Below are 14,637 nucleotides of genomic sequence, written 5' to 3'. Positions count from 1 at the left end.
CTGACAAAGACCAAGAGGCAATCACCACGGCAGAGGACAAAGTGATTATGAAACCTGAGATTCACCCTAAGACAATGGTGAAACCAGTCATGAGACTTACAAATGATGGGCATGGAAAAGTGGGAGTCCAACCTCTCACCAAAGTTCAAGGAGAAGTCATTATTAAGATTGGCAATAGTTAATACAGACAAATTCATATACCTTCTATGCTTTCGAGTTTAAAAGAAAGGTTCTGTTTGTTCAGGACATTTAGAAGAGGGAGGGTGTAGCCCAGTTAAAATGTAAAAACTTGGACATTGTTATAGGTTACATATTGTTAAAATTATTACTATTTGTTATTACATTGTTTTGTTGTTGTTCATATTCATTTTGGAATGTGTCCGTTGTATTTCTGTATGTTTGACAGGAGTTCGCGAGATACTGCGCATGCGAGGGAGAGCATCTGGGGAAGAGAGTTGAAAGAGAGGAAGAAGAATCTGAGGAGATTTTGTGGTGTGTCCGAAATAAGTTAATTCGAGGTTTATGTACACTAATATTTAAGTGATTTAAAATGATTATCTAAGTGATAATTGTTAAGAAGTTTGATTGTTGTTTGCTGTGCTAAACTGCTTCATTAAACACTGACTTGACGTTTTCATTAATGTACCCAGCTAGTAAATTAGCAAGATAGTTTTGTTTCACCAAGTGAGTGAATGGACTTTCCCTTGGCAGAGGCCAGGGTGATGACAAGAAAGAGCGTTCAACTGTACAAAGAACCACCACATAATTTGATTTCTGCTCAGTTGTGAGTGAAGCGGCACAGGCCTGCAACTTTTATTTTATTTAACTTTGTTGTTTAATTTAGCTTTGTCGTTGCCGGCTATTGCTGCATTACAGTGTGTGTAATGCAGCTTTCTACGCTTTCTATGTATGTGAATCCCTTTTAATATTGTGTATAACTTTTATTTTTAACTAAATTCTGTTTTGTTAGAAATATTTCATCTGTAAATGGTTGATCATTATTGGTTCATCATTATTATTATTAAGTCTGTGATCAGTCTCATTTGTGTTTGCTATCATGTTAAAGTTCTTCCTTTGATTACATATACTGATTTGCCTGTACTATTTAATATTAAATGTATAGATAAATCAAGTAGGCCCGAGATGAATCACTTTGTTTTATTCAGATAAATGTACACAATCCAGTTATCTTACTCATGTGATCATGAGACCAATGAATTCAAAGTAACTCACATTGTGAGGAAGGAGTTAACATACAAACTTTGTACAAAATTGTACGTTTTTCTAGTGCACAATGTCAGAAGAGAAAAACTTCAAATGTACAGTGCACAATGGCAATTTTACATAATAAGCATCCACTTACACACACACACACACACACACACACACACATATATTATTCATCAGCATCAAAGACGTTAGCCATCATTAGCTGCACATAGAAAATCTCTAATGCTTATTAAAACAGGACTGAAATATCAGCACCACATGTCAATAGCCACAGCTAGACCATTAGATACACAATGGTACTCTTAACATATGAACTTAATAAGCAGCAAAAACACTTCATTGTTGGGCTCTTTTTTTTTTTAATAAGAAATGAACTCTGCATTTGTAATGAGAAAAAAAGTACATAAGGAGCAGACAGTGAGGAACCAGAGGGTAGGAGACCAATGGGGTGCAATGTTAAAATTTAAAAGGTACATACGTCACATATTCTGAGGCCAAGTGCTTTTGTTCAGGAGAAGCTCCCCAGCTGCTACAAAGCCTCTATTTCGCTCTAACCTGATCCCCACATCCAGACATGCAGGTCTTTTATCTCTGTCAGACAGTGTGAGTGACTTAGTGGTTGATAAGCACACACAACTGCTTCCCTAACAGACGTCAGTCCCTGCAGGCTTTCAACAAGGAGCAGATTAGAGCTTTAGCTATTACCTACTAACTGTAGCTACTAGGGGTACTAAAACAACATACTTCAGTAAATTTATCCATGTGGGATGTCCTGACACAGCCATATGCATGCACTGACTGGTTGATCAGCGCATGCACCTAATTCCACAGTAACCACTTGTCAGTGCAGGACACACTCCCTCAAAGGCCAAAGTAGAGCACAAATGCTGTGAGAGAACTGTGAATCTCTCTGAACACAGCACAGTTGGCGGGTCATACGACGAATATATAAACCCTTAACATGCACCCCAAAGTCACCCTAGTCTTTGTTAGACCTTCTGGTCTGGAGCTGTCTAATCAGAAGTCTGCAGCAGTGGCACCCTTGGAAGGCTTTTTGGTGGCAATGTTGTTTCCATTCCCTGCCATTTTAGTGCTTTTCAAGTGGTTTTGGAGACTCGGCCAACTTCAGCCTCTTTGCTCCAACTGGGCTCAAAAATGCTGCTGGTGTTGGCTTTCTCTTTTGGAAGTTTGCTGTTGTAGGCATGTCAGAGCCATTGGACAAAGCCCTCTCACCTGCGTCACAAAGAGATAAGATAATCAACAAACATACATAACCAAATCAACAGACATATTTCAACTTTTCAAACAGAGAATAGTAGACAAGCCAATCTACAATGATAGACCCAAGGGATTTTCCTCATCATTATGGAATGCTCTAGTTACATGTCATGTTGTCAGTAGGTTTGAGTTGAGTGTCCTCAGTGTAATTACCAGTGCTGCTATGACTTCTTTTCAGTATTCTGATGGCACGGGCCTTGGGCCGGCCCTCCAACATCCAGCTGTGCCGCATGGCCTCATCTGGAGTCATGCGCTGCTTTGGATCCCACCTACAACCAGCAAGGTCAGTAAAACACTCGTGTCATGCAGCCAATTTCCAGGAAAATGTCAGCTTTTTAAACTGTGCCTTATTTGAGGCCTTTTTCCAACACAGAGAGCCTCTTACGTACCACCTCTCGCTGCAAGAGATGAGGCACTTATTGATCAGCGATTTAGACTCATTTCTAAATTATACTGCACTCACATTGATCTGTAACTTAGCTCGGTCATCATGAAGACCGGTGCTACACAAATCCCAAGAAGTGGACAGGCAAACATGAATTCACTCATTAAAATCCCATAACAGGTGAATACTGCATAAACATCACATGTCACACTGACATCACCCGTGGTGAGATTTACGGATTATAACATACGTGAGGCAGCGTCTGATGAAATCAAGAAATGAAAGGTCATCAGTTCCAAGCACAGCAGCGAGGTCTAAGGTGTCTGGCCATCTCTTCCTGCCCATGCTGTTTTTAATGTTCTGTGGGTTCCCATCTGAGCCTGCCATTTTTAGCAATGAAACATACTTCAGTAACAAGAATCCTTAGACTAAAAAAAAAAAATTTGTGGAGTCAAGATTTTTTTTTTTTGGTTTGGAGAACATACCAAAGAACTCGCTCTTTCGTGGTGAGGTTTGCAGAACATCATCAGGAGGCAAGCCAAGGACCTGGAAAACACAGGAACTGATTTAAGGTGAACTCAACTTACACAAGGTGTGCTACCTGGATGAGAGAATTGGCCAAATGAATAAATGTTCTGAAAAGAGCAACAACTAGATAAGTAATGGCAAATAAACACCCCCTATAAAAATCCTATTTACCAACAATGGCATGTTTAGCTAGAAAGGGACAATTACCAAATGGTTCTGACCCAGGAATTCAGTGCACTCTAATGAGGCTAGACATATGAAAACAGTCCATGCGCTATCATAGGCATTGCTTGGCGCAGTTAGAATCTTGAATTAGAATCCTGCAGAGCCGCATGAATGAACAATTGCGGTCGAATTTCCCTGTACATTAAAAAAGAAAAAAATAAGCATAATGACCTCCATTATGCAGGCCAGCTGGTCACCCTCACTCTCCCCAGGAAAAAGGGGCACACCAGTGCAGAGTTCTGCCACAACACAGCCCAGGCTCCACATATCTATGGCTGAGGTGTACTCCTGGCCCAGGATCACCTCTGGAGCCCGATAGTAACGAGTCTGAATGTAGTCATACACTGTGGGTGGGTGCAGGGGTGGGGAAGTGAAAAACAGATCCACATGTAAGGTTGAAGGAAATCATTTTTCTCCCATGAGCACACATCACTCACTCACCCTCAGTCATGAACACACACAAATGGACAGACAGTCAGACGAACAGAGTTTCATTTTAAAAAGCAGTTTACGCACTAGTTTCGTCTTCAAAGCAGCTAGAACCAAAATCGATAACTTTGAGTCTGCTACGGCCTTCACGGATCTGGAGTATATTTTCCTGTCGAATGAAAAATAAGAGAAATTTCAGTGGCCAACACAGACATATTTTCTTCACATTAGCAAATATCTTAAAATGTCATTTGAAGGGACCCTTCCGACTCCTACCGGTTTGAGGTCACAGTGGATGATTTTCTCGCGCTTAAGCATCTGCAGGCACTTGAGGAGAGAGTAGGCAAACTTACGCACCAGAGGCAGACTAAAGCCCTGGTAGTGAGTTCTCCTAATCAGTTCATCCAGAGTTGGTCTGAAAAAAACCAAAAAACAAAACACAGATTTAAAGGCATATTATGTTAATTTACAACATACACATCCCGATATGCATTCCCTAAAATGGGCTCCGTAATCTTTTACCCACTTTCTAGTACCTAATACTCCACTACAGGGTCAGAGTGGGACATAGACTATCACAGCAGTAAGCCCCTGACACACCTCAGCAGAACAGAGCATATAGACTAACTGTATAAAAGGGCCACCAGTTGGGAACTTGTGTTTCAGAGACAGTGCCTGGTTTCTGTGCTTGGGGAAGATTGTGGATACTGTAGTCATGTGCTATCGTTATTTGTCAGTTTCCACCGTAGCCATGAAAAAGTGTTGCTTTGATGCTCACAGATTTGTTGTTGAACTTTTCTAATCTGCAATGCCTCCCCGTTGCCATAGTTATGGTCCATGATCAGAGTTCCATTATTGCACATGCGCAATATGGCAGCGCCCTATGCATTGTTTTTAGTATAGCCACTTAGCATGCTACAGCTAATACTGATGTGGCTACCACACGCTAGTGCAACTAGTGATCTCATGAACGTGGACCGGCAACGAGTTATCGCAGTGTATTTTAGCCACAGACCAAACATTTCCCGTAAATAATATTTTTCTGTGTACTTATGTGCATTTGTGTTTATGTCTACATCTGCAAATTCTGTTCATTCACTACAGTTTTCATGTGTCATTGTAGTCACCACACACAAAACCTCAGCCTCTGTCCATATAAATTCAAGCGTGTGCTCATGTCTTGTTGCACATGTTAATAAATATAAAATCAAATTGGATGCTTGGATTGTGTGTCCTAATCGGTACCCCACAGTGACCCACAGTGACAGCAAGATTCCTAAACCAGCGCAAAGGCAACGTGACACAGGGAGCAGCACCCATAACACTGCAGTGTCAGTCACTCTTCTTTTCACTAACACAGAAGTAATGCACTAACACACCAGCTCAGCAGCTTGTGAGAACTTTTCTGTAAACCTGAAAGTCTACATTTAATTTCCACCACGGTAAATCCTACAGTAGCTCAGGCAAACAGACTCACCCCAGAAGCTCAAAGACGATACAGAAGTGGTTGCGGAAGTAGAAGTATTCCTTCATGTGGATGACGTTGTGACAGTCGTCCTGGTCCTTATTGCGGATCAAATCCAGAATATTCAGCTCCACCATAGCCTGCTTGTGAAAGCTAGCCAGTGGGACAGTGGGAAACCAACAAAAGAACAGTTACTACTCACAACTGCATCTACACATTATTTTCATTCAACCATTAGATAAAGATTCACTTATAAGACTCTAGGGGGAGCATTGAAAAATGTCATTGTGAGCCACTAAGATTAAGAAAGATATCTGGTTGTTAACTGAGGACAAGGACAATTACAGACCTAAATGTACTATTACCATAACTTTCATCATATTTATTTTCCTTATATATATACTACTACACATTCTACTATATTTCTGATGCCATACCTGGGATGTGAGAGAGATACTAATGTATCAAAAAAAGCTACCTTTTTTTGTTGCGAATAACCTTAATGGCTACCATCTCATTGTTCTTATGATCCAAACACTTCAATGCCTGGCCAAAGGAACCTTTACCAATCTCCTCCAGTATCTCAAAGCGATAGCCAATATGGTCATGTGGAACCTGGAATGAAAAACACTACAGCTTAGACAGACATTAGGATGAGTGCCACGACCATCAACGCTGTTAATTAAGATCTCCATTGGCCTAGCAAAACAATCTATCTCAACAGATGTGGAGCATTATTGCCAGGATCATTACCAGGACATAGCCACGTTCTTCATTATCATATCCAGAGTTACAGGATGCCCGCTGGGATCCGCTGATCTTCCTGGCATCCAGACCCAGGTACCAAACCTCTGAGTAGTGCATGATTTCCACCTGCTCAAACTCAGTCAGTCTGTTCCCGAAATGTCTCAGCGCCTCTGTAACACAGAGACCAGACAAATACTGTGAGTATGTTGCAGGATTTCTGTCAATCAAATTATGATTTGACGTCTGTGCAATGTGGAAAACAAAGCACTGATTTAGCTGCAAATGGGTCAAAACACAAATGATGTTTGCATAATAACATGTAAATAAAATACGCCAGCAAAAATTTCACACTAAGGAAGCAAATGCTGTGTTCTAAAACCTCAGCAGATATGCTAATAAAATAATACATTTCTTCTATTATATTACTTGTTTTAAGTGTTTCTGCCCCCTAGCTGCCGATTGCTATAAAACACTTTATGTCAATATTGAAAGTTGAGCACCTTGTGGGGGGGAAAAAAAAAAAAAAAAAAAATTCTGCTACTTATGTCAATTTCATCATTCTCCCAAAACAATCCCCCATCTTCGGTGTGTGCTGTACCTGTGGGAGTTAATGGAAATTTCAGACCCTCAAAGCCTTTGTTGTCCTCCTGCTCAGACACACTCACACAGTCTGGCAGCTTCTCAAGGCTGGACTCAAGGTGCGAGGTCTTTGCCCTCTCCTTCTGTCATTCAAAGAATTCAGAAGGTCAACAATCATGAGATTACAATATGCATGTGATTATTAGCAATAACTCCACTAGTAAGGATGTCTAAATGACCCTGAGGTAACTTAACAGCAGCAAGAATAGGATGTTTATTTAAGACATAATGTGACACTGTGTTGCATGTGCACGGCAACTCCCCTAACAGAGCTGAGAGCTATTTTGTTGTCCCTTGATAATGACCTGCGGAAAGTTGACATCTCCCTTGCGTCTGGGCTTAGAACTGCTGGTGGGCTGGACAGTTGTATTTCCCTGGGGGAGGATACCGAACTCCACACCGCACAGTTGCTAGAATTACCCAGCAGAGATAGAGTGAGAGAGAGACACAAGACAAGTCCAAGTTTGACAGAGTCTGATGGTTCAGCCAGGTTATGCATACTATACTCTTGTTACTCAAAAGCACTGGGCAACAAGGCAGCAAGGGCTGGCTAAAATCCAAAGGGTACCCAACCAATTCACTGACACCACTAATCTTAACCTTGCCAACAGCAGTGTGGATTGAAGGCTAAGATGCCTTCCCCTATCCTCACAGATTTCTCTTTGTAAGTACTGTGTATGCCACAGTACAGGGTTATACCATCATGGGGCTTGTGGGGGTGCGCTTACCTCCATGAGGGATAGACCAGACCTCGGGTTTGTGATCTCAGTTTGATCCTTATGGTCTTGGGGGAAGGCATCAGGAATTCTTGCCTATGAGGATCAAGAGGCCACAGACATAATAGTTTACTGCAAGCTCAATGCACAACATTATTTCTTTCCAAAGTATAGGGTCTTCTAAAGTTCTTTAAGTACTTCTCATGGGAGAGAGCAAATATTTACTCAGCTTGTCCATTTTGATGGTTAACTGTGCCACAACAGCTATTTAGATAGACAACTGGTTTACTGACGTATGACAAACCAAAACGCATCTCACTGTTCTAGAGCAGAGAAGGTTCAAGTCTTGCAGCAAACAAATGAAAAAAATGAACGCACAATACTGTTCCTTTCCAAAATATACAGTCAACAAACAAAAAAACAAACAAGAAACAACAACTAAATAAATAAAAAGTATATTTATACTCAAAAGAAAATCAAAAGCACTCACAATTGCTGCAAAATAGTAAACTGAAAGGTGCACTAAGGACCATGACCATTTTCATGACACTTGAACAAAAACTGACCAACAGCTTCTTTCTGCGAATAGTGATATTAACACGTCTAATCTGTGACATCTGTTATTAGCTCTGAGTCAGAGGCAAGATCACAAACTGCAGTAGCCACATCCCTGAAACCAGAAAAGGTCACCTCCGACATCCCTGAAACCAGAAAAGGTCACCTCCACTAGACAAGAGACAGACAGCAGACTCTGGTGGCCAATAGGAGCAAACAACTGAAAATTAATTTTACTTCCCAGGAAGACACATGACTTCATAGTAAAATAAATAAATAAAGAGATAAATAAAAACTCTTTAGAGGACTTAAAAACACAGCCCACCATTTAGTGGGATGTATGAAACATCAAACCAGATTGCAAACCAGCTCCCAGTCACTACTCACATCTGGCAAGTGATATGCAGTAGATCTGTAATCATCAGATGTCTGCTAAGTGTAATTACATATAAATAATAATATAACTGTTGGGATGATTTATTTTGTGACATGACACCAACACAGTTCCAAGCATGGATTGTAAGAACAGGAAAAACATGTTATTACTATTGTTACTATCACTGATAAAAGCAAGAATAATAAGATGAAATCAACTGATCCACATTACCATGAAGACTGGTGTCGGTCAGTCAAGTTCTGAGAGCAGTTCTCTGCTCTCCCAAAGTTATATAAAACTTACCGGAAAAATCAAGTAGACATTATAGGCATGTTTGCGTATTACTAACGTTAGAGTTACAACACAGACAATACACTCGGTTCTATTCATTTCCAAAAGGAAACAGACAGATGTGCAATATGTCAGTCCACAATATGTCAGTCCTCCTTTCTCCAGGGAAACCCTCTGCACCAGTTGGGGTCAGGAGGAAGGTGTGATCTAAGGGAGGGGACAACCTGACTGCCCTGGTAAAACTCTATCCTATACTCTGGTGGATGACATTGCTGTCTCAGACAACTCAGACACAAGCCAATGACATGGCTGTGAGTGACAGCCATCCATCCCTCTCTCACTGCTGCATCTGGATGTTCAGGTAACTACGGAATCAGATGTCATAAGCAGTGACCCCACATGAGGGAGCAAACAGAATGTGTAGCTTCACTGACATGAATGAAAAGTTTGGGTTTCTTAGCACTTGTTTTAGGGCCGAGGTCTCACTCTTTATTGCTAATCATACATTCAAGCCTAGGTCATACAGCTTCCCACATAATATCACTCAGACACAGCAGGGCCTCTATTAAAGGCCTGACTCAATGTCACTCAGTCACAGAGATGCTGCCATTTCCCCTCTGAAGGAGGAATTTGGTAGGAATAACAGGCTTATAATAATTACCTTTTTCACGGGTAGGGGGACAGTTCTGTCCTGGGTGGGTGTAACCAACCTCTTCACTGAATTTCTGTGAGAAAGAAGTAAAAGGATCATATAAAACTGTCCGGCTAGTTCAGTTTCTTACGATTGTTCGGGACTTTGTTAAGCTGCACTGCTTTGACCGATTGTCACTTTCATAGAAGGAAATAAGTATACATGTATTTTTGATACGTTTTTCGCTGCTATTTAGCAAGAAGCCCCAAAATCCAACTCTGGAAATAATTTGACTATCTGTCTTTAAATATTTTAAGTATTTCATCAACTTACCGACGTCTCGCGTGCGACTTTCTAGAGCTCATGTTTGCTGATTTTGCTTGTGAAAATCCAATGTTCATTCTATCAGTTTGGCCACTTGACGTAGTCTCGCGTAATTCATTGTGGCCTCACTGACGAATCGAATGTTGTTACATGTTTGGTGCTGCAAACATGCTACAAACATTCTATCGTGTACTTTCAGGGGATTTGACGGCCCAGGACCGAAACGCGTTAACACTCAAATCAAAATGTTGTTACGCAACTGCTGAAATAAAGCCTAGTATAAATAAACCCCTAAACATTTTGGTAATGTTTACATAAAAGTTGTGGCTAATATTTTCTAAAATGTCAGTGTTTTTACGTGCATTTTTCAGCCATATCTGAGATGTTGGTTCATTTACATTCCAGGACATAGTTAAAAAATAGCGGCATTAAAGAGTATTTGTGTAATTTGTCATTTTGGATGCTGGGTCACTGGATTTTTTTTCTCCTTTTTTTTTCTTTTTAGACAGACATTAAACAGACACGCTTTTTATCCAACACTCTTCATAGGACATTTCAGGCTAAACTGTGTTACCGTTATGTAATCACACTTATCTCATTAAATGATACAATTTAATTTTATCCGATCTTCAACAGAAATTGATCTAATAATAATAATAATAAAAATAAAATAATCAGTAGTAGTAGTAGTAGTAGCAAACCGAATAGCTTCGCCATAGAAGCTTCCCCTAGTGGAAATTCCCATTGAAAACCAGTAGAAAATCCCAGTAGAAAACCAATTGAAAACCAGTAGAGAACCAATTGAAAACCAGTAGAAAACCAACTGGTTTCTATTGGTTTTTATAGAGTAAACTGCATCTGGTATAACCTACTAACGCCCGAATAGCCCTTATTAAAATTTAACCTAGGACCAGTCTGGACGTTATATATGAACTCAATCAAGATACTTCAAGAGAAGTGCTTGGTGGCGCCTTTTAAACTGAAAGTGCATGAGGGCTGAGGTTTACGTTTCTTTTGATACAGATCCCAAAGCAGACACGTGCTTCTGACATCACTGATCACTTATTTATGGTGAAACGAATCGATAAGATGCTTCGAAGTCTGCTGTTTTTAACTTCGGTATCAAGAGTAACATCACCACAGTTTTGAGTTATTTGTATATATTCTTGGGGGTCCTTCTGAAATTGGGCTCATGTGGACTACTACCATGTTTAGTTCAGCAGTCTCTGGTAGTGATTCTTGGGTTCTTGGGTGATGGTTTAAGAACATTTCCCCCCAAATCGTTAATATAGCTTAGAGGTAAGAGCAAGTAAACTGACTCACCACTTAAGAACATGGTACAGTATCTGTTATTCTGAACCCTCATGCGTCTGCTTTTTATTGCTTGGGAAAATTCACTGAATGGCTGCTTCTTCCCCGTCGTTCTGAATTTCTTTTCGAGTTTGGTTTTCCTTTACACGTGAATACTGGTTGTTTTATACACCCCAGACGTGTACTGTACATTTGTTCGACAACAATAAAGTCGTTTTAAAAAGTGCATCTCACATGTGATGGAGGCATAAGCAAGAGGACCGTTTCTAAAATATGAGGTAGTCTACCTTTTCAATCCCCCTTTTCTTATTGTCATCCTGCTTTTTAAGCTGTGCTTCCTACTATTGAACTATCCCACCCTACTTCTTTGTTTACAATCAATCACAACCCTATGTGTAAAGAAAGAAAGAGAGCTCGATCTCGGCTATTTCTTCATTAATTTGCCCAAATTTCCTTAATTATAATGTTGGCATCAAAAATGAAAACAGGAAAAAATAATGACAATTTTCTTGCCATTTGCTCTCATCACAGTCATGAATGGGCTATCTTGAATTCAGCTCAGAACAACAAAAGCTTTATTTACGTATCTTCGCTCCTCTGTACCCTACCTTCATACCTGCGTATATTACTGATATGCAATGTTTTTATGCTGAGCTTTTAAACGAATTTTGCACTCATACAAGTTCCGGAATAATAAGTCCTTTTATTTGAGAATTTTGTTTATCGGGGAGGTGTATGACTGTGATGCATACGTTTTTTTTTCTTTTTCCTCTTTTGTACTTTTATTGAATGGAAGTTGTTGATTTTTTCTGTCACACTGCTCTCAACAGCAAAGATTTATGTTTACTTCCACTGAGACTGCACCTTTTTGCTTTTATTTACGACCGTATATTACGAGGTAAATGAAATCCCGGTGCCTCTGGAATAGATCTTCCAGTTCGTCACTCAGTGTAACAGAAAATTAGCAGTTAAGAAGAACAGTGCAGAGAGCGTGCGGAGATCGACTTTCTCTGCCACGCGGTTAGTTCGCGTAAAAACGTCCCAACTGGGAGAAGGCAGCATGTTGCAGGCAGAATCTGGAAATGCGGAAGAGGATCATGTGAAGTGACGTGAAAGTGAAACAACAGTTAATTCACAAACTTCGGTGTTTTAGACCTGTTCACGAGTTTTTAACATGAATTTTGCAATTAAAGGGAGGACGGAGATAGATATGGCATAGGCATGCTTTGCTTTGTAATACGACATGTTTCAAATTTGTGTGGTTAATATGTGCACAGCCTGACCACGGCATTTAACAGACCGTCTTACGTTCTTAGTTATGTCAGGCACAGACAATAAACGTCAATACTTTAAGACTGTGGATTTGTAAGTGCCTAAGTAGACAAATTCAATGTGCAATTCAAATTCACGTGTTTAGTTGAAAGCACTAAATAGCGCACATAACTGGGTGGGTGTATGGTTAATTGCCATCACGCTAAACCGGTGGTCTTTTTTGAGATCCCGTGCCTGAACTCATTCGCAACATGAACATTCTGTCAAGAAATGGGGAGTTGGATCTTTTCTGAATTTGCTTTGCTGAGTTGTACAATAGTACAAAAAGCTGCAAGACTGTATATGTTCGTGTGCTTTGCAACAGCACGTGCCCTGACATGTTTTCCTCAGTGCGCGTCTAAAAGCAGCTAATCTAAACAATCTAAAAGCAGTGTCAGAAACCTCGAACTAGTAGCTTCATGGGCGGCGCCAGGGAGGGGCTTGGGGGTGCTGTAGCTACACTTAGACCCCCCACGCACGCACACACACACACACACACACACACACACACACACACACAGAGATGTATCTGTCCTCCCCGCCCCGTCCTCCACTAGCATTTTTTACTTAATAAACGTTTTGTTATGAAGATGTCTAATGGTAAGTGCATGACTTTTCCCTATGTTGCCTATTATGAATTTAATACTTTTGGCGGTTGTGGCACAAATTCTGACTCCTTATAGTTATCTGTCTGCAACGCTCATTCATATGACATCAGTTCTATGGAACGGAAACTGTCGATTCATTAGCTGAGGCGTCGGTAACTGGCACCATTACTTAATGATCTCAGAACCTGAGGCTGAAATGTGCACAACCTGTGTCTGCTGCTTGCTGCTTGTGTGCAAGCCCTGGCCATTGCATAATTGAGTGATTTTTTTTATTCAGACGTGTGTTTCCGTAGGCTGGCTTGCGAACTTTGTATCCATATCCCATGAGCTGAATATCTCGCCTTTTATTCAACACAGAATGGCATTGCAATTGTCGCGGAACGGGTACTGCGTATGTGCGCGTGTGTGCGCTCGCGTGTGTGTACGTGTGTCGGGGGTGTTACAGTAGAAATTAAGCTGTAGCAACCGGCATATTAATGGGAAACCGTAAATTTTAGAGCACCCTCGCTGAAAAGTCAAGCAACCCTATAGCACCAGCAAAAGAAAATCTCTGGCGCCGCCCCTGAGTAACCTGCAGTTTATGACTGGATGCAGAGAAAACCTTCACTTTCGGAGGGGTTGAATACAGAAGTTCGAGCGACCATACCAAAAATTTTTTTCTGAAATGTTTTATACAATAGGCTACACAAGAAATACAAAATGTTGCGGCGGTGTTCATTTGAAGATCGTTTTCAGGACATTGCTTGAACATACTAGGCTACATATGCTGAGAAGACCCAGAGAAAAAGAAAATGGCTTTATGTGTCCCGCAAAGGAACAATCAGTAAACACTGGTTCAATATAGAATTTACGCTGATAACCAACGACCGGCATTGACTCAATTCTTCCCTATTATGAGAGGATATCTAATCAGGATCGGTTTTGTTTTCTTGAAAATCGGCAGGCTGCAGCGCCTATTTAAACACAGGTGAAAAAAGCTGCATAAAACTCCAGTGTTTTGGAATGTTTTATTATGATCTTTCTATGTGCATTAGGTTTGAGGTATTTTAAAAATTATATGTATTGGTTGATTATTTCAAACCCTTTTTTCAGTTATCATGCAACATTTTTTACTCTGCTGTAGATTGTGTTTACAAAAGTTTCATATAGGAAGTATTTTAGTATTTTAGAAATACTAGAAACTACTAGCACTAGCACTTTACTGAGATGTAATGGAACCCTATAAAATATTTTGCACTGACTGGTCCACCTTCTGACAAATGCCAATGTTATGGATAAGTTGACTGATGGGTATTATCCATTTCCTGTGATTTTTGATGAATATGTATGTAAAGTTCATCAGTTATTTGTCTCATTTATATTTTGTTGATGTGGGTAGTTTTGTTAAAATCGTCTTTATCAGTAAGTGCCTAATTCACAAAACACATACCTTCTTGCTTCAGAACACCCTGGCATTGATCAGTAAAAACAGTGGAAAGACCTAATGGATCATTTACTTTTAACTGCTGTACTTTGATAGGTGCAGGATTTTTTTTCCCTCTTTCAAATCAGCCAGACTAATTTTGTCTAAACTGTTATAACTGGTGAT

General features: G+C 40.3%; 1 protein-coding gene across 1 annotated transcript; it reads right to left on the bottom strand.

Annotated features, from left to right (window-relative positions):
• Nucleotides 1–2,317: 2,317 nt before the first annotated feature.
• On the bottom strand, nt 2,318–9,860 carry LOC115823730 (dual specificity tyrosine-phosphorylation-regulated kinase 4-like). Its single transcript, XM_030787757.1, has 15 exons — nt 9,829–9,860; nt 9,526–9,589; nt 7,655–7,738; nt 7,232–7,336; nt 6,886–7,009; nt 6,294–6,457; nt 6,019–6,155; nt 5,553–5,693; nt 4,352–4,490; nt 4,163–4,244; nt 3,818–3,990; nt 3,379–3,439; nt 3,144–3,273; nt 2,662–2,777; nt 2,318–2,463 (listed from the first exon to the last, which is right to left on the bottom strand). Exons 1-15 carry the CDS (start codon nt 9,858–9,860, stop codon nt 2,318–2,320), a joined length of 1,698 nt encoding a protein of 565 aa, XP_030643617.1.
• Between the last annotated feature and the right edge of the window lie 4,777 nt (nt 9,861–14,637).

The sequence above is a fragment of the Chanos chanos genome, chromosome 11 (genome assembly GCF_902362185.1).
Source record: "Chanos chanos chromosome 11, fChaCha1.1, whole genome shotgun sequence".
NCBI classification, from domain to species: Eukaryota; Metazoa; Chordata; class Actinopteri; order Gonorynchiformes; family Chanidae; genus Chanos; species Chanos chanos.
Note: the sequence above shows the minus strand (reverse complement) of the source record. Positions and strands in the feature narration are given on the sequence as shown.